The sequence below is a fragment of the Pelophylax lessonae genome (genome assembly GCF_965119305.1).
Source record: "Pelophylax lessonae genome assembly, chromosome: 2".
NCBI lineage: Eukaryota > Metazoa > Chordata > Amphibia > Anura > Ranidae > Pelophylax > Pelophylax lessonae.
In genome coordinates this window covers 686352604-686373542 of record NC_138769.1, presented here as the reverse complement: position 1 = coordinate 686373542, position 20939 = coordinate 686352604, and the positions used below count along the sequence as shown (strand labels likewise).

The following is a 20939-nucleotide window of genomic DNA, read 5'->3' as shown; positions in this document are numbered from 1 at the left end:
GTGAAAATAAGAAGGCTTTATTGAAAATCAAGCTGTAAAGCACAAGTCCAAACGGATGGCGAAACCGAGGCAGAGTCCTTGCGAAGCCAGAGGTCCGGAACCAGGAGGGTAGTCAGACGAAGCCAGGATCAGGAACCAGCAGGGTAGTCAGACGAAGCCAGGATCAGGAACCAGCAGGGTAGTCAGACGAAGCCAGGATCAGGAACCAGCAGGGTAGTCAGACGAAGCCAGGATCAGGGACCAGAAGCAGCAGCAGTCTTAGAAGCATGTGAACACAGGAGGACCAAGCAAGGAACTGAAGCCACAGACCTCCTATATATGTGAGCTAGGCATCCAGCTCCTCCCAGTGGGAAGGAGGAGCCGCAGGGTGGGAGGCTACAAGAAACCCAGAAACCAAGATGGCCGCCAGCACATGTCAAACGAAGGAGAACAGCAAGAAGGTAAGACCATGACAACAGTGTATCTTTTTTGCAATTTAATTCAATCAGATGTTTAATAAAATGTATATATTTTTATACTCTTTGTGTATAGCTACATCTTCTAAGTACCCAGAAAGTCCCGTTCCAATTTAGTTTGGAGACATGGTTGTTGGGCTACCAACTCCCTGTTTCTCCCCCTTTTCCTGTATCCGAAGTGGCACGTAAGACTCATTAGGGACTCTGTTTGTCCTGACCAGCAATCAGTTGTGAATAAGTTGCCAGCATTCTCTAGTTGCAGCATAGTCTTTACTTTCTCAACTACCTTTTGGTGAATCTTTCCCAGCATTTTGGTTCGATAATACTTGTCACTCTTCAGTGTGTACCTTGGCTCAGCTATGGACTTTAACCGCTTAAATCCAGAGTCAGACATCCAGAGTCCTATGCTCACATTGTTTGTGCATTTGTTGTACACTGCTACTTTTCCTTTGGGATGGTTGATTCTAGAAATAGTCCCAGACCACACTTTTACCTTTTCTGTCTGTCTATCTCCATTGCAATTTGAAAGATAGTTTATAGAATACAGATACGGTTAAAACAACTGGCTTGCTGGCTGGCACCCTTCTGTGGCTGGCTGGCTGGCACAGGGGCTGTGGGTGGCTGGTTGGCACAGGGGCTGTGGGTGGCTGGCTGGCACAGGGGCTGTGGGTGGCTGGCTGGCACCCTGCTGCTGTGGGTGGCTGGCTGACTGCCACTCCGTGGTAGATGGCTGGCATCCTGCTGTGAGTGACTGGCTGCCTAGCACCCTGATGTGGGTGGCTGGCTGGCACCCGGCTGTGGGTGGCTGGCTGGCACCAGGCTGTGGGTGGCTGGCTAGCACCCTGCTGTGGCTGGCTTGCACCCTGGTGGCTGGCACCCTGCTGTGGGTGGCTGGCACCAAGCTGTGGGTGGCTGGTTGGCATCAGGCTGTGGGTGGCTGGCTGGCACCCTGCCGTGGGTGGCTGGCTGGCACCGGGCTGTGGGTGGCTGGCACCCTGCTGTGGCTGGCTGGCACCCTGCTGTGGCTGGCTGGCACAGGGGCTGTGGGTGGCTGGCACCCTGCTGTGGGTGGCTGGCACTGGCTGTGGGTGGCTGGCTGGCACAGGGGCTGTGGGTGCCTGCCTGGAACCCTGCTATGGGTGGCTGGCTGGCACCCTGCTGTAGGTGGCTGGCCGTCACCGGGCTGTGGGTGGCTGGCTGGCACTGGGCTGTGGGTGGATGGTACCCTGCTGTGGGTGGCTGGCTGGCACCAGGCTGTGGGTGGCTGGCTGTCTCTCTGCTGTGGCTGGCTGGCACTCTGCTGTGGGTGGGTGGCTGGCTGGCACAGGGGGTGTAGGTGGATGGGTGGCTGCTGGCTGGCTGGCGTGTCCTTCGTGGAGTGCACTGTCTGAGGCAAGGGAAGCGGCCTACGAAGTCCGAACGTGCAGACCCAGTGCGCGGAGGCGCATGGCGCACATATGCAATGACGTGTGCTCCGCACACAATATCGGCCATATCTGTAAAGTTTTGTGACCGATACCAATACTTCAAAAAAAAAGTTAATATCAGCCGCCAATAATCGGTCGATCCCTAGTCCAAACAATGCTTGTGCATGTGTTGTACGCTGCTGCTTTTCCTTTGGGGTGGTTGAGACTAGAAATAGTCCCAGACCACACTTTTACTTTTTCTGTCTACCTCCATTGCAATTTGAAAAATGGTTTATAGAATACAGATATGGTTGTGGATGGCTGGCTGGCACCCTGCAGTGGGTGGCTTTCTGGCTGGCACCCTGTTGTGAGTGGCTGGCTGCCACCCTGTTGTGAGTGGCTGGCTGGATGGCACCCTGTTGTGAGTGGCTAGCTGGATGGCATCCTGCTGTGGCTGGCTGGCACCCTGCTGTGGGTGGCTGGCTGGCACAGGGACTGTGGGTGGCTGGCACCAGGCTGTAGGTAGCTGGCTGGCACCCTGTTGTGGTGGCTGGTTGGTACCCTACTGCTGTGGGTGGCTGGCTGGCTGCCACTCCACTGTAGATGGCTGGCATCCTGCTGTGGGTGTTGGTTGGCTGGCTGGCTGCCACCCTGCTGTGGGCGGCTGACTGGTTGGCTGGTACCGGGCTGTGGGTGACTAGCTGCCTAGCACCCTGCTGTGGATGGCTGGCTGGCACCCTGCTGTGGGTGGCTGACTAGCACCCTGCTGTGGCAGGCTGGCACCCTGGTGGCTGGCTGGCATCCTGGTGTGGGTGGCTGGCACCCTGCTGTGGGTGGCTGGCTGGCACCAGGCTGTGGGTGGCTGGCTGGCTGGCACCAAGCTGTGGGTGGCTGGCTGGCTGGCACCAATCTGTGGGTGGATGGCTGGTCATCAGGCTGTGGGTGGCTGGCTGGCACCCTGCTGTGGGTGGCTGGCTGGCACCGGGCTGTGGGTGGCTGGCACCCGGCTGTGGCTGGCTGGCACCCTGCTGTGGGTGGCTGGCTGGCACAGGGGCTGTGGGTGGCTGGCTGGAACCCTGCTGTTGGTGGCTGGCTGGCACCCTTGCTGTGGGTGGTTGGCACCAGGCTGTGGGTGGCTGGCCTGCACTAGGCTGTGGGTGGCTGGCACCCTGCTGTGGGTGGCTGACACCAGGCTGTGGGTGGCTGGCTGGCACTCTGCTGTGGCTGGCTGGCACTCTGCTGTGGCTGGGTGGGTGGCTGGCTGGCACAGGGGGTGTAGGTGGATGGGTGGCTGCTGGCTGGCTGGCGTGTCCTCTGTGGAGTGCACTGTCTGAGGCAAGGGAGGCGGCCTAGGAAGTCAGAACATGCAGGCCCAGAGTGCGGAGGCGCATGGCGCAACATATGCAATGACGTGTGCTCCACACACAATATCGGCCACACTGGTAAGTTTCGTGACCGATACCAATACTTCAAAAAAAGTGAATATCAGCCACCAATAATCGGTCGATCCCTGGTCCAAACAATGCTTTACCAGAACTGGTCTGGCTTTTTAAGATGTTTTTTTGGCAAAGTCTATATTGGCTTTTCTAGTCTTCAGGCTTATGAATTGTTTGCACCTTGTGGTGAACCCTCTGTATTTGCTCTCGTGAAGTCTTCTCTTGATTATTGACTTTGACAATGATACGTCCACCTCCTGGAGAGTGTCCTTCACTTGTCTATATGTTGTGAATGGGTTTTTCTTTACCATAGAGAGGATCCTGAAATCATCCACCACTGTTGTCTTCCGTGGATGCCCAGGCCTTTTCTTGTTGCTGAGCAAACCAGTGCGTTCTTTCCTCAGAATGTACCAAACTGTTTATTTATCTACTCCTAATGTTTCTACTACCTCTCTACCTCTCTCTGATGGATTTGTTTCTTTTTGTGAAGCCTTACAATGGCCTGTTTCACTTGCATGGACAGCTCCTTTGAACGTATGATGTAAGTTCACAGCAACAGATTCCAAATGCAAATGCCACACTTAGGCCTCATGCACACAGGGCGTTTGAAAAAAATGAGCTGCAAAGCCAGTTCTGAAGCCAGGAAAAAGCAGCTGTAAAAATGTTTTGCATTGGCGTTCATGTGCGTTTAGCCGCCTTTCTCTGCCCTCTTCTATTTTCCACTTTCAAGTCCAACTACTACAGCTTAAAAATGCTTGACACGGCCTAAGGCTGTACACAGCGTTAACACGTGTTTATCCACGTTTAGGTGCGTCGGGCGTTTTTACAGCCTAACGCTGCTGCTCCAGAACGCACTGGCCCGGAGGTTTTTTTTTTACAGCTTGAAAACGCCTTTGCCACTTACAGCTCCTAAAAGCCTGTGTGTGCTTGAGGAAATAGAAAAACATGGAGGGGCATTTTTAGGCTGCAAAAAAAACGTCTGACGCTCCTAAAAACAACTGTAAAATTGCCCTTGTGTGCACGAGGACTTAGAATTAACTGCAGACCGTGTACCTGATAAACTGATGAAGAAATAACGAAGGAGTAGCCCACACCTGGCCATGAAACTGCTTTTGATTCAATTGTCCAATTACTTTTGGCACCTTGAAAAAAAAGGGGGGGGGGGAGCTGTAATTGTTAAATCCTTCCTCTGAATATTATTATACCTATACCTATAGCTTGCATATGTTTTAGTAAATACCTGAAATAAAGTCTAAAATTGTGGCTGTGTCCAAATATATATGGACCTAACTGTATATTACACTCTCTACATAGAACATTACACCCCCAACATGACCGGCCATTGGACATGACATAATTGAATTCTATTGCACTCTATACATAGAACATTACACCCCCAACATGACCGGCCACTGGACATTATCAAAATACAATTCTATTACACTCTATAAACATATATCTACACCCCCCTCCCTGGGTCGGTTCATAACCTCACACAGCTGCCAATACAATCTCTATGTTAATGACACGCAAATCTATCACTCCATTCTTCAGCTCATACTTTCTGTCCTCTTGCGCATCACTAATTTACTAAATGCCATATCTGTATGAATATCACACCAGTTCCTCAAATGCAATCTTTTCAAAACTGAATTCATAAGTCTACCTCTACATAGGTTATCCCCTCTTCAGTCTAATACGAATGATAAAGTCAATGAACCAATGCACTACCAATAATTATAATGAGGAAAGTAAGCCTGAATAATAAACGTGAATAGCAATAGCAGCCAATTTCTGTAGTGTTCCCACGCACAATTATACTGATAAACAAAATCAAATCAGCGCTAAAGCAAAAAACAAATAAAAATGAACATAAAATTGCATACATGTGCTCAAATATAGAAATGTGCACAAAATATTGATGTGAAAAAACATGCTTATATAAAACACAAATGAATAATATCAATCCACAGAGGGGTAGTGCAATAGAGGTGAAAGAAAATATTAATAACGTGTAAAATTCAAAAATACATAACTTTATGGGACCAGTAAAGCAAAAGTGTTAAAAGTCCATAAGTATAAAGTGATGAAATTGGGGCAATAAGAGGAACTTCCGAGCAGAATCCCATAAGTGAACCAGCACCAAACCAACCAGTGAGTGCAGTGGCCGCTCACCTCAATATAAGATGTTAAGCGCGTTCAAAAAACACTCCAATGGTGAGGATTCTTCCACAATAGTGAAGGGTCAGCTCATAAAAAATAAATGGGTACCTCCATGGTGTAGTATATAACGGCAATATTTATTAATAAAATCAAAAACTTACAAGTCAATACTCGATAACAAATGAAGTAAACGGGGCCGCAGAGTCCCTGAATCATGCAGCATAGATATATGTAGACCTCCGGTCTCGGCCGAAAACCAGAAGTGATGTCACCCGGCTCCTCCCGACGCGTTGCATCACAAAACACGTGACTTCCTCAAGGGTTGGAGGCTAGGTGATGCTGGCCGGAGCTAAATAGTAGAGCGGTTACCATAGGAACCGCATAATCACACAGTAATACTCATTAATCTTTTGAAAGCTGACTGTAATAACATGAACAATCATTAAGAAAGCCATAAAAAATAGCAGCATAATAAGAATGTTAATAACAGAGTAAATCTCTACAAAAACAATTCTTCATCTTAAAATAGATATAAATTGAAGTGAAAAAAAAAATCTAAGGAATAGAAACAATCTTCATCCTATATATAAAATGATTTCAAAAAACCACCGAGACTCAACCTGGCTCAGATTAATGATCTTATTACTTCCTCTCCAGTGGGGTTTGTATTTTTCTATACCCCAAAACTACAGAGAAGATGGATCTTTTTGATGATATTCAGCATAATGTTTGGAGACACTATGTTTTGGATAAACTTTCTGTATGTTCTTAATGTGTTCTCTCAAATGATTCTTTGGTTCTCCCTATATATTGGAAGGGACAAGGAGATTGCAATACATAGACTGCTCCCTCTGTCCTACATGATATAAAATCCCTGATATTGTAGTGTTTTTCTGTAGAATGTGAATTCTTCTTTCTTTCTTTTATTAGAAGAAGTGTGTCTACATGCAAAATGCTTCTTGCAGGGGAAAAGACCTCTTACCTCGAAGAAACTGATGGTTTTCTTAGGGGGTTGGTCTATTCCATTTTTTGCAATGCGGTCTCCAAGTGTGGAAGCCCTCCTATAGGTAAACTTTGGGATCTGAGGTAATAGTTGTGCTAACGATCTAACCGCCAGAAGTACCTTCCAATGTTTTTATGATGCTCTTAAGTTTTTTTAAGCTGAATATTATAGTCAAATATAAGTGGAGGTTCTTGGTGACAATTTTCTCCTCTCTTCCTTTCTCCATTTAGTAGAGTTTCGCTTTCTAGATTACCCACTTCATCGATTTTCTGTCTTAAAAACAAACTCTTGTAACCCTTCTCTATGAATCTTGTTTCTAATATTTTGGCTTTTTGTTCATAATCTTTTTTCTCAGTGCAATTTCTTCTGAGTCTCATAAATTGTCCTTTTGGTATATTAACCAACCATGGTTTATGGTGGCAACTGCTCATAGGAAGATAACTATTTCTATCAACTGGTTTAAAATGAGTTTTAGTTTTTATTCTTACTTGTTCACGCCATATTTCCAGATCCAGAAAGTTGATTTTTTATCACTTATTTCCCAAGTTAAAACACTATTCTTCTCTTTTAGATTGAGGCTTTGACCACAATTTACTAAACTAGCCTTGTCCCCTGCCCATACAATAATGATATCATCGATAAATCTTTTGTAAAGGAGCAGTTGGCTAGGTTTGTTGTCATATACGACTCCTTCCTCCCATTTTGCCATATATAAATTAGCTACACTGGGAGCATGCTTAGCTCCCATCGTGATGCCCTGAATTTGTTTACAATACTCATTGTTGTACCAAAAATAATTATGTTCTAAACTGTACTTCAAGCATTTCTGCAAGAATTTCCTTTGTGGACATTTTAGATAACTCATCTCCTTTAAGGCCCATCTTGAGGCTGATAACGCTTCCTGGTGATTAATAATGGTATATAGACTACCTACATCTGTTGTTGCTTTGATGTCATTTAGTAATTGGATAAGATGTTTAGTATCTTTATGATAAGATCTATTTTTTTGTACTGCTAGTTGTAGGAACCAATCTGCATATTCCCCTAATCTAGATCCGACCGAGTTTATACCATTTAAAATTGGCCTTCCTGGTGGATTTTGTTTATTCTTACGTATCTTAGGTAGGAGAAAGATCACTGGAATTCAGCAAGTATTGGGTACAAGGTATTTAGCCTCTTTATCATTTAAAAAGTCTTTCTCTTTACCTTTCTGAATCAGTCTATCAAGCGCTTTTTTTAAATAGATGTTGGGTTACTCCTTAGTTTCACATACGTTAGGGAATCCTGCAGATGTTTAGACCTCTCATTCGTATATGCTTCTTTTGAGAGTATCACAATCGATCCACCTTTGTCCGTGCGTCTAATAACTATATTCTTCCTCTGTTCAAGTAATTTAATACCTTCTCTTATTTATTCTTGATCCCAATAACCTCCACATATATTTGACGATAATATGCAGCATAAAAAACTTGAGTGTATCATTAAAAGATATTGGAAGGTACCCCTGGCGGATAGATGGTTAGCACAACTTATATATTTTTATATTCTTTTACACATATATATCTTCACTCTCCTCAGGGGTTAATATTATTCTCACCTTTTAATGTTGATTTTTATTCAATCCATGTGGATATATATATATATATATATATATATATATATATATATATATATATATATATTGTCAGGGTTATTTGGGGAGGTTAAATTTACAAATAGAAATGAAATGTCATATTTTGTTCTGTATAGAATTATGAAGCAATGACATCTATTTTTGTCAGGTTACTAAAAGGTTAAATATCCTTTAACAGAAAAGTGCCTGTTCAGGAAATTCTTAAACAGGTTTACCCCAGACATGCTGTGTTGATCTAAGATAATAAATAAATAGTCTGTTGACTTTCTTTAGACAAAGACTAGCTGACAATACACCAAGGTATCTTATCTGTGTGTGGGGCCATAAACCTTAGTCAGTATTTTTCTGTGTTTAAACCCATTTAAAAATAAAAATTACAGATATGTTATAATCTTATATGTAACATAATATTAACAATGAAATATATATAACTAGCATACATAGATATGTAGGAAAGCGTTATATATATTATAATTGTTTCATATTTTGCTAAATTCTAACTTTACTGATTTTGATGACTACATGTCAAGAAAGAAAGACTTCATGTTAATCCTTGTAAGTTGTAGAAATCATAAAATTTTATTTGACCTTGCTAGACTCCAGGAAGTCTGAATTGTAAGCCATCTGTCAATTTAGGGTGCAAAGTTTATTTGAAGATAAATAATGCTGCTATATTGCTATATGCCAAAGCTAAGAGCAATGCAATACTGCCATCACTGGTCACTGAATGCTACTACGGTAATTGAAGTCTTGGGTTAAAAAGTAAAATCCAATATATTTTAAATAAGATATATTAAATATTAGAATGGTGTTATCAAGAATAATCTTTATTCAGATACCTGGTGGATATTAAATGGATTAAATAGACATGTCATAGATGAGAGCATGGTTACATTTTATGTTGTTTTATAATAGTCTTAAATGGAGAAATCTTTATTTAATTTTAACATACTGGTTGACCAAGAGGTGTCACCCTATGACATCACCAGTTAATGAATAAGATGTTCCAACCAATGAGGATCATGTTACTCCCTCTGGGTTTAACTTATAGTAATTGTTCTATACCATATAAAAAGGCAATCCCAGATGAGAGAGGGACACATGACACTTGCCCAATATACATCACACATACAACATACACACTACTACAGCTATGCATAAACTCATCTACACAGACTCCATTTCGCTCCACCATGTATCTGAACCTTTGAGGGGCGCCAAACAAAACTCCTCCCTAATTGGCCACCATCTTGGAAATGCAGCCATCTTAAAGACTCTGGTAACTACCATTCTAAGCTAGCGGCCATTTTAAATATGGTAAATATGCCTTGCTAATTATTTGATTATTATTCAATATTGTTTATGTACTTCCTTAAATGTTTTTCATTGCATATTCAAGGGTAACGAAAGTACAATCCCAGCCGTATAAACCATATGTAGATTTTTCTCTAAAGAGATGATTTTTGCTTTTTATAACATTTTATTAATATCAGATTTAGCGCATATTGGCGTATTAGTTTCACGTTTTGCATAGCCTATTCTCGCTTCATCTGCAGTGAAGTGACTATCAGGTTGTGCATTGCGCAGACAATTGGGGTCTGATTATATAGAACATTCAAATATGGTTTCTACTACATCTGGGGAAAATGTAATCTTGCTTTATTTTCACTTTCATTATTGAGCTACAAATCACATTGCATTCATTGTTTGAAGTTTGTATTTTTGTGAAGTTATTTTTGTGTCATCTCAAGTTTGATCATTTATCGTGATTACACATCTGGTGAATAAAATATTCTTGTATATATTCCATACTGTAGACTGTTTTCACTAAGATTGGTATATGCTTTTAAAAAGAAATTAATCAATAAAAAGAATTCGCTACATATTGATTTATGGACATAAGTGAAGATTCTCCTTCCTCATAGATCTTTGCTTATTATTAACCATAAATAGAAACTGTTATATTCAGAGCAGTATAAACATTCTGACATAATGGAGGCACAGCGAGATATTATTAATGTATTATTAATTCTGACAATATATATATATATATATATATATATATATATATATATATATATATATATATATACACACACACACACATACATACATACGTACACACACACACTTATTACATACATTGTTATATAGGATGAAGATTGTTTCTATTCTGAGATTTATTTTATTTTTCACTTAGATTTAGATCTATTTTAAGATGAAGAATTGTTTTTGTAGAGATTTACTCCGTTATTAAGATTCCTATTGCTTGCTTAATGATTGTTCATGACTCTGTTCCTTATTACGTTCAGCTTTAAAATGGTTAATGAGTATTACTGTGTGATTATGCAGTTTCTATGGTAACCGCTCTGCTATTTAGCTCCGGTCAGCGTCACCTAGCCTCCAACCCTTGAGATAGGTGTTTTGTGACGCAATGCGTCAGGAGGAGCTTACCCTTCACTATTGTGGAAGAATCCTCACCATTGGAGCGTCTTTTGAACGGGCTTAATATCTTACATTGAGGTGAACGGCCACTGCACTCACTGGTTGGATTGGTGCTGGTTCACTTTTGGAATTCTGCATGGAAGTCGCTCTTATTGCCGCAATTTCATCACTTTATACTTATAGACTTTTAACACTTTTGCTTTACTGGTCCCATGAAGTTATGGACTTTTGAATTTTACACATTATTAATATTTCCTTTTACCTTTATTGCACTTCTCCTCTGTGGGTTTATATTATTCATTTGTGTTTTATATAAGCATGTTTTACACATCATTATTTTTTGCAGGTTTCTATATTTGAGCACATGTATGCTATTTTATGCTCATTTTTATTTGTTGTTTTTTGCTTTAGTGCTGATTTGATTTAGTTTATCACTATTATGAATGATGCTGCCACACCTGTCAACATTACCAACCACCACTTTAAAATTGTTTGCAATATATACAAAGGACACGTATACTCAACATAGGACTCCTTCACATGACAGACGACTGAACATAGTTATAATGAAATTCTATGACACTCTAGGCAAGTGCCTTCACAACAGGCAAAAATAATTTTTCCAGAAATGTCGATCCTGGAGTATCCAATCAGGTACCAAGTGTTGCATGCTGGAGAAAAAGTGAGCATGCATGTGTGTCCTATGCCTAGAAGCCAGTGACTTTTACCAGGGTGCCAACACCTACTGCAGCGCCACAAAAAAGTGGTGAGTTTAGGCATCATAAAGGAGGGAGGGAGGGTAAATTTGTTTAGGACAGGTTTGCTTAAAAGCTGCAGCCTAAGGCTGGGTTTACACTGTCGCATGGAGCGGTTCACAGCAGGGGACCGGTGTGTACCTGTTCACCGTTTCAGGTACGATTTCAGTCCGAATTTTTGGAAATGGACCAGAAGACGCACAGGACTGCTGTGCAAGTCACACCGGAGCCGCCCCGGAGATATGTGAACCGACTCCACAGAGAGCCGGTCACCATCTCTTGACATGCGAATTGGATGCGGTGAAACCCGCATAAAATTTGCAAAAGTGTGACTTTTTTTTATAGTAGACTTGTAATTCAAGTTACTTTGCTACTCTAAAAGAGATAATGATTAAGTAAAAAGTGTTGACACCTGGAGTTACTTACCTTGACACATCTGTACCAGCTTCCATTATGCTTTGACATGGCCAAACGCTGCCAGTTCTTAACAGACAAAGTTCTGACATTTCTGGATAATGAAAGACCTTGCTCGCCCACTATTGCCTACACAAATTCCTATTGGTCAATAAGGCAGCCAATCAAAATAATAAGTCAATAGGAATAGGGTGGGGGGAGTGAGTGGGAAGTTCTACCCAGAACAGAGTCTCTTTTAAAAGCAATAAAGCAGAACTAAACTCGCTCAATCAACATTAACTTTTTTAATCCTTATGCAGCTAGCATTAGTAATAGGGAAGAACTGTACTGCAAATATATTACTTATTGTAAACTTTTTTTTTTCTACATTTCATCAGTTGCTACCCCTAGTTTCTGGCTGAGGTCAATATGATGCACCACTTTTTTTTTCTGGTAATCTACTGGGTATCCTTGGAAGGGTAGCCCTGTCTGATGTGAGCAGCCTAACCTGAATCAGTGAGCTCTCTGAATGTTTATTTTCTTCATTGTAGGCCATAATAATGTCATACATCCCATGAGTCTTAATGGGCATTTTTTTTCCTTCTTTAGGTGGGGAAGAGGAGCTTTCTCAGCTAAGCACACCATCCTGTCTGCATGCTTGAGCTAAGGGCAGATGGATTCCAGGAAGTAAAAGCTACACAAATCATCTGCCCTTACTGAAGATGGCTGCAGCTAGAATGCTAGGAGGGTTTTCAAAGCGATTTTGCAACAAAGTAAAGCATGGAGACATTTATGGATGGATAAGTTTGCTTTGAATAATTAAAATGCACAGATACAGTTACGTTCTGCTGTAGCCAGTTCACAACCACCCCATGTACATTTCCTGCACCAGGGCGGCCACTCTGCACAGAATCCCGTACCTGTACATGATCCTGCACTTCCGGATCTGGGGTATGCACATGCGCCGCTGACGACCTGTTCTCACTGTAGTTGGACACAGCAGGAGCCAATCAGTGATACAGGCAGACTCAATGTCCGCCAGGACCCACTGATCTTTTGGGAGAATAGCAGGACGGCGGTCTGCCGTTCTGTCAGTAGGGAAGGTAGTGCTCCTGTGTTTCTGTAAAGCAGGAATATGGATCTCTGCCTTCCCATAGTACAAGCATCCCCCACACAGCAAGCAAGCACTTTCTAGACACACATTTAACCCTGATGGTAACTCCCTCCCAGCCAGTGTCATTAGTACAGTGACAGTGCATATTTTTAGCACTGATCACTGTATTAGTGTTACTGGTTCCCAAAAAAGTGTCAAAGGTGTCACATAGTGTCCGATACAATGTTGTAGTCCCGCTATAAGTCACCAATCGCTGCCATTAGTGGTAAAAAAATAAATAAAAATTTCATAAATATATCCCATTGTTTGTAGACACTATACCTTTTGCGCAACCAATCAATATACGCATACTAGAATTTTTTTAACCAAAACTGCAAAATACATATTGGCCTATATTGATAATGAAATTCGATTTTTTTTTTACATAATGTTATTGGATATGTTTAATAGCAGAAAATAAGAAATATTGATTTTTTTTTTTTTATTGTTTTTTTTTGTTTTATTTATAGCTCAAAAAATAAAAAAGGCAGAGGTGATCAAATACCACCAAAAGAAAGCTTTATTTGTGGGGAAAAAAGGACATCAATTTTATTTGGGTACAGCGTTGCACAATTGCGCAATTGCCAGTTAAAGTAACACAGTGCTGTTTTGCAAAAAATGGCCTGGTTATGGAGGAGGGGTTAATCTTCTGGAGCTGAAGTGGTTAATCAGTACAGTACATTTGATCAATTCAATGCTATATTTTGTTTTAAAAAATACAGTTTTCTTGCCACGAATAAAAAGTACTGCCTAAGCGCCACTATGTAACCTAAAACTCATGCAAAGGGGACATGGAAACCTGGTGAAAATCTAGAGTTCTCCTTTAAAGTCCAAGCCTGGACAAATTGGTTATTGAACTCTACAGGCAACCAGTAATGAGTGCAATAAGAGAGCTGCTACTGCTGGGTCCCTGCATTCATCTGGATCAATGGCAATAATTCAGAGGAAGCATGCAACCAGAGGAATCTAAACTAACAATTTAAATGCTTGTCCAGGTTAAGAACTTGCAAAGTACTAAGAAGATTTATCTTTTTATATACACCGTTTAAGTACAGGTTGCCTTTAATACATTTATAGGTAAAAGCTGTAGTTATTAGACCATCTGATTGGACAATCTCTACAGCTGTAAACCGGACACAGCAGGACTTACAAGATACCGCCAATGTGACCATAACAAGAAGATGAATTATGGGCTACATACGTCAAGCCATCCTCATTGTCGGGGTGATAATGTCTCTGGGTGGCGTGCTCGTCATCAGAAAGCTCATCTGTATTTCCCTCCTCTCCAATCAGAGGCTTCATCACTTCCATTTCTGTGAAACAAATCAAAGGCAAAAGCAAAGTGACTATAGAGAATTAACCAATGGAAACACTGCAATTCCTTACATGACTGTATTTTAGAAGCTGGGAATTTCCATATAGAAAGCTCAAATCCCAACTAGAAACAATAGAATCCCAACTAGAAACAAAACCTAGATGACCCAGTTGCTCCTTTTATAAAACCAAGATGACCCAGTTGCTCCTTCCATAAAATGGTTAGAATTTGACATTTAGGTACCAGAAATTAAATCAATGTGAACCTGGAGAGATCATAATACAAGAGTTACCACTGATTTGTGCTTAAAGGAGTATTACCTAGACCAGTGATGACGAACCGTGGCACCCCCAGATGTTTTGGAACTACATTTTCCATGATGCTCAACTACACTGCAGAGTGCAGGAGCATCATGGGAAATGTAGTTCCAAAACATCTGGAGTGCCAAGGTTCGCCATACCTGGCCTAGACTGTTACTGACCCGAAGAAAGCATGTAGGAGAGTCCAAAAAAAGTAAACCCTGATTGGCATTTATAAAATGAATACCCACAGGGCCTCAAACCCAAATAAGAGAGACAATGGGCAACCCCAAGCGCTTTAGGAGATGTAATTACTATGCTGCTACTTGTCAAAAAAAGATGTAAAGCTGGGAAAAAAAGAGATTATATAAATATAATTAATTAATTCCAGTAGCGCAGGGATGGTGGTATCCTCTCACTACCACTTAAACACAAATAAAACTGTGGGAGTGATAGTATATTGTGTATGATCACCTCCACGATGATCATTAACATGAACTAATATGCACCATTGTACTGATTGGCATTTAACTTTCTGAAGCTTTGTACATCTTAAAAGAGCTGTAAAGTCAGGAAAGTTTTTTATCTTAATTGATTCTATGCATTAAGATAAAAAGCCTTCTGTGTGTAGCAGCACCCCCTAATATTTACCTGAGCCCCCTCTCTGTCCAGCGAAGTCCACAAGTCCCCCGGCCCTCCTGAGACTCTCTCTCCTGTTTGGCTAAGATACAGCCACAGTGCCATTTGCTTCGTGGCTGTCAAAGTCAGTGAGCCAATCAGGAGAGAGAGGGGTTGGGGCCAAATGGCAGCTCCATGTCTGAATGGACACACGGAGCTGCAGCTCAGCTAGGGTGCCCCCATAGCAAGCTGCTTGAAAAATTACATGTTTGTTGCAGGGGAGGCTCAAAATCTGACTTGTATCTTAGTGCAAAAGCAGGAAATTAAATTTCTGGGAGGGAGCGTTCTGTACACCATCCCTGGTAGCCATATTGTATTTCATTTTACAGAAAACTACAGAGCTGCAAATTGAAAAGCAAACAGGGTGGAACACAATCAATGATTAAAAAAAAAAAAAAAAAATAAATTACAAATTTGATTTTTTTTTTTATTATTTAAATCTGATTTTTATTTAAATCTCATTTTTTGATTTTTAAATCAAATTTATTTTATTAAAATGCTTTTGGAGTAAATATCTATCTAAAGATAGTTTTCGATTTAGAATACATTAATAATTTATTTTATTCAGCATAAAATGGAGCTTAGTTATGTAGCATGAAGCTGTATATTCTGCAATATTTACATTTTTGGTAAACTCATTTAATGAATCCAAGCTCTGCAAGCTGAGATAACATGCACTGCATTGATGCATTCACACAATTTCACAGTAACCATGAGATAAAACAAAGTTCAGGAATATTCCTTTATCCTACTGTTTTGCAAATCTATGTACACTACAAACTGTATGATTGAATCGGTTCTGATATCGCTGTTTTACTAACCTGACAGTTGATTATTTTAAATAGAAAAACCTTCATTTTGTTTGCAAATTTTAAAGATTGTAACTACCAGCAGGAATGAGTCCTTACATTTAAAGAGCAACGGTCACTTCAGATCCATCATGGCAGTGCCTGCTAGCGGGCATCCACTCACCTGCTGCCGCCACATCCCTCACCTCGTTGTGTCACTGCCGCATCACCAGCCGTCCCATTAAAGTGAATGGGACTGTCGGTGAGCGAACAGCGGGTCAGAGGAGGAGCCACTGCAGGACAGAGATGACACTTGCTTAGGGCTGAAACAACTAATCGATAAAATCGATAATAATCGATAATTACAATCGTTGTCAACGATTGTCATTATCGATCAGTTGATCCTTCGATTAGTTGTGCTGCATCTTTCCCTGCCTGTCTCCTCTGTGAAGCCGTCGGCTGCATTCACTGTGTCAGACTCTATCAGCTCGGCACTTCCGTGACCTCTCCCTCCCCCCTCCTTTCCTCTCTGCCTTTCCTCTCCGCCTTCTTGTGACGTCAGTGAGGGAGTCAACACAACACAACACTGCTGGGTCCTGAAACTCCCCCTCCCCTCCCCCTGTGATCGGCAGGGTTCTCTTGCAGCGAGGAAAGATTAAAAGGTAAGAAGTTTTTTGCCTGCCCCTCCTCCTCCCTGAATCCCGAGCTCTGCTCTCCTGACCTCACCATGCTCTGTGTGCACTGTAACCTTCAGTGGCTGCAGAGTTTGAATGGTGTTTGTAGTGCTTCTGCTGAAAACGGGCTGAGTGGAGAGGGGGGTGTGAAGGTAAATAAAGTTCAGAATTCCAGCTGATGCACATCCCCACCAGGCCATTTCTATAAGCCACCCCTGAGGTCCCATTCACACTAAGCAGAGCAGGAATGCATGTTACTGATCATATATATATATATATATTTTTTTTTTTAAGCTTGTTTTTTACACATTCACTTGAATAGGCTGCCCTACCTTTTGACAAACACACCATAGAAGGTCTAGAACATTTTCAGGTATGCGGCTTTGCAAGTTTGCCACATAACAAAACGTGGGTCTGCTAACTTTTTTTAGAGTGCCATTGAAAATGAATGGCACCACAATCACTATGCGATTTTGCAGTACATTTTTAAAATGCGTGAGAAAACATGAATTTCCCATGCACTTTGTCACATGTTCAGGAAATGCAAAGTGTTAATGCAGCCTAAGGACTCTCTTACATGGGCGGCTGAGCCATGGATTTACCGCCACCCCTGGCTGTGCATCCGAATCCTAACAATGCAGTCAGATGTTTTACTACACAGCTGCAGTATTTTTAACGCATGCTGCAGAGTTGGACATGTAGCACCACCTATCACGCTGGGTTCACACTGTTGTGTGGAGCGGCTCACAACAGGGGATCTAGTACGTCCCTGTTCTTCATTTCAGAAATTAATCAGGCCCAAATTCTTGGCTCAATTCAGACCTGAAACAGACCAGAAAACGCACAGGTTTTTCCTGTAAACCGCTCTGCAGCCGCCCCAGAGCTTTGTGAACTGGCTCCATTAAGAGCCAGTCACACTCTCCTGACATACGAATTGGATGCAGAAAAAACCCACGTCCAATTCGCATCAGTGTGAACCCAGCCTTACCCCCCGCCCCTTTTTCAGTTAAAGGGGGCTGATCTGCAACTGCAAGCCAAACACCTGACTCGGTTGCAGCATGGTCTCGCAATGTAAAATTACCATTCAGCGATTTTAAAAAAGTATAACAAAATACAAGTGCCAGGAAGTAGAGTTAGCAAGGGTATGATTTCTGTCATGGCTGCAACATGATGGGGCACTGTAAACAGTGCCCCATCACTGGTGTTGCCGGGGGGCAATAAATGAACGAAAAAGGCATATTTCGTTTTTTTATGATTTTATCCGATTAATCGAAAAAATAATCGGCAACTAATCGATTATGAAAATAATCGTTAGTTGCAGCCCTACACTTGCTCTTTAAAAATGATTTAAATATAATTGATTTAATTTAAGCCTTTTTACTATTGATTTAAATCATGATATTAAATTGTTATTTAAATCGCCTTGATTTAAATCAAATCCACCCTGAAAGGAAAGATAATTTTTAATACCATTCAATTACAATTCAACTTGTGAATCAATTGTATACACTATTATTTTTTTTTCCACAAAAGGAGTTACTATAAGTAAAGTATTTAAAAAGAAAAAAGTACGGAGTACAAAAAAAAAAACCAAGACAGAGAACCATCAAAAGTAAACTTTATTAAACCATTAATATACATCTTATAGCAAAGAGACTTTTACAGTAAAATGTTTCTGTTCTCGTCAGGTTTAGCCCTAGCTGAAGCTCCTGTTAAAACCAATAAATATATGTAATTTTTTTTTTTTTTATGTGTTCCTTTGGAAACGACTCCATAGATCTCACGCTGGCCTTTGATAATGCAGACCAAAGCACAGCTACAAATCACCTCGCAATCTCTGACTTCAGACAAGCCAGATAGATAGAGCTCCATTTCATTTGAAGTGCAGGGACTGCAATCTAGTTAATGGATGTCCAATAACACAGGGAAGCTCCTCAGCGAGATTTACTGTGAGGATTGGCTCTCGAATCCTGGCTTGTTGCTTGTGTGTTAAAAGGCCTAAGACAAAAATCATCCACTTCACTTTATGCAAGCCGTTCAACACAGCATGCTTCATGAACCCTCTAGGTAAAACTGAAATGTATAGTCAAAGCTCTCCATAAGCACAAAAGATGGGAATAGACATTCAACTGCCATGATAGAAATGGTGTATGATCAATAGTTAAAGTGGACTGTAAGTGGAAAATGTGCTATCTTATAAAGAACATATAGAAAGTATAATTGTGCCAAAGCGATACCATGAGAAATTATCTTTGGCATTGATCTCCTCCTGGAAAGTGTGCTTCTTGAGTAAAAGTATTTGTTCCCCTGCTGATTTTGTATATTAGCCCACTGAAAAAGGAATGATCAGTCAATAATTTTATTGGTAGGTTTATTTTAACAGTGAGAGACAGAATAACAAAAATATCCAGAAAAATGCATTTCAAAAAAGTTATAAATTGATTTTCATTTTAATGAGTGAAATAAGTACAAACCCAATTCCAAAAAAGTTGGGACACTGTACAAATTGTGAGTAAAAAAGGAATGGACTAATTTACAAATCTCATAAACTTATATTTTATTCACAATATAATATAGATAACATATCAAATGTTGAAAGTGAGACATTTTGAAATGTCATGCCAAATATTGGCTCATTTTGGATTTTATGAGCTACACATTCCAAAAAAGTTGGGACAGATATCAATAGGAGGCCGGAAAAGTTAAATGTACATAAAACGAACAGCTGGAGGACCAATTTGCAACTTATTAGGTCAATTGGCAACATGATTGGGTATAAAAAGAGCCTCTCAGAGTGGCAGTGTCCCTCAGAAGTCAAGATGGGCAGAGGATCACCAATTCCCCCAATGCTGCGGCGAAAAATAGTGGAGCAATATCGGAAAGGAGTGTTTCAGAGCAAAATTGCAAAAAGTTTGAAGTTATCATCATCTACAGTGCATAATATCATCCAAAGATACAGAGAATCTGGAACATTCTCTGTGCGTAAGGGTCAAGGCCGGAAAACCATACTGGATGCCCGTGATCTTCGGGCCCTTAGACGGCACTGCATCACATACAGGAATGCTACTGTAATGGAAATCACAACATGGGCTCAGGAATACTTCCAGAAAACATTGTCTGTGAACACAATCCACCGTACCATTCACCTTTGCCAGCTAAAATTCTATAGGACAAAAAGCCAAACCTAAACATGATCCAGAAGCGCAGGCGTTTTCTCTGGGCCAAGGCTCATTTAAAATGGACTGTGGCAAAGTGGAAAACTGTTCTGTGGTCAGATGAATCAAAATTTGAAGTTCTTTTTGGAAAACTGGGAAGCCATATCATCCGGACTAAAGGGGACAAGGACAACCCAAGTTGTTATCAGCACTCAGTTCAGAAGCCTGCATCTCTGATGGTATGGGGTTGCATGAGTGCGTGTGGCATGGGCAGCTTACACATCTGGGAAGGCACCATCAATGCTGAAAGGTGTATCCAAGTTCTAGAACAACATATGCTCCCATCCAGATGTTGTCTCTTGCAGGGAAGACCTTGCATTTTCCAACATGACAATGCCAGACCACACACTGCATCAATTACAACATCATGGCTGCATAGAAGAAGGATCCGAGTACTGAAATGGCCAGCCTGCAGTCCAGATCTTTCACCCATAGAAAAATTTGGCGCATCATAAAGAGGAAGATGAAACAAAGAAGACCTAAGACAGTTGAGCAACTAAAAACCTGTATTAGACAAGAATGGGACAACATTCCTAAACTTGAGCAACTTGTCTCCTCGGTCCCCAGACGTCTGCAGACTGTTCTAAAATGAAGAGGGGATGCCACAGTGGTAAATATGGCCTTGTCCCAACTTTTTTGAGATGTGTTGATGCCATAAAATTTTAAATCAATTTATTTTTCCCTTAAAATTATACGTTTTCTAAGTTTAAACATTTGATATGTCATCTATGTTGTATTCTGAATAAAATATTGAAATTTGAAACTTCCACATCATTGCATTCTGTTTTTATTCACAATTGGTACAGTGTCCCAACTTTTTTGGAATCGGGTTTGTATTTGATCCCCTAACAATCAGCAAGATTTCTGGCTCCCAAGTGTCTTCTATACAGGTAATGAGCTGATATTAGGAGCACTCTTCTAAAGAGAGAGTGCTCCTAATCTCAGCTTGTTACCCGTATATAAGACACCTGTCCACAGAAGCAATAAATCAGATTCCAATCTCTCCACCATGGCCAAGACCAAGGAGCTGTCCAAGGATGTCAGGGACAAGATAGTAGACCTACACAAGGCTGGAATGGGCTACAAGACTATCGCCAAGCAGCTTGGTGAGAGGGTGACAACAGTTGG

At 41.2% G+C, this 20939-nt stretch overlaps 1 protein-coding gene across 2 annotated transcripts in view; it reads right to left on the bottom strand.

Annotated features, from left to right (window-relative positions):
* SLC36A4 (solute carrier family 36 member 4) overlaps nucleotides 1-20939 on the bottom strand; it is a 516124-nt gene that overhangs the window by 411774 nt on the left and 83411 nt on the right. For both annotated transcript variants that reach the window (XM_082245868.1, XM_082245869.1), the window contains exon 2: nucleotides 14044-14155. In XM_082245868.1, the coding sequence (XP_082101994.1) occupies nucleotides 14044-14155 (112 nt within the window). The remainder of the gene's footprint in view (nucleotides 1-14043; nucleotides 14156-20939) is intronic.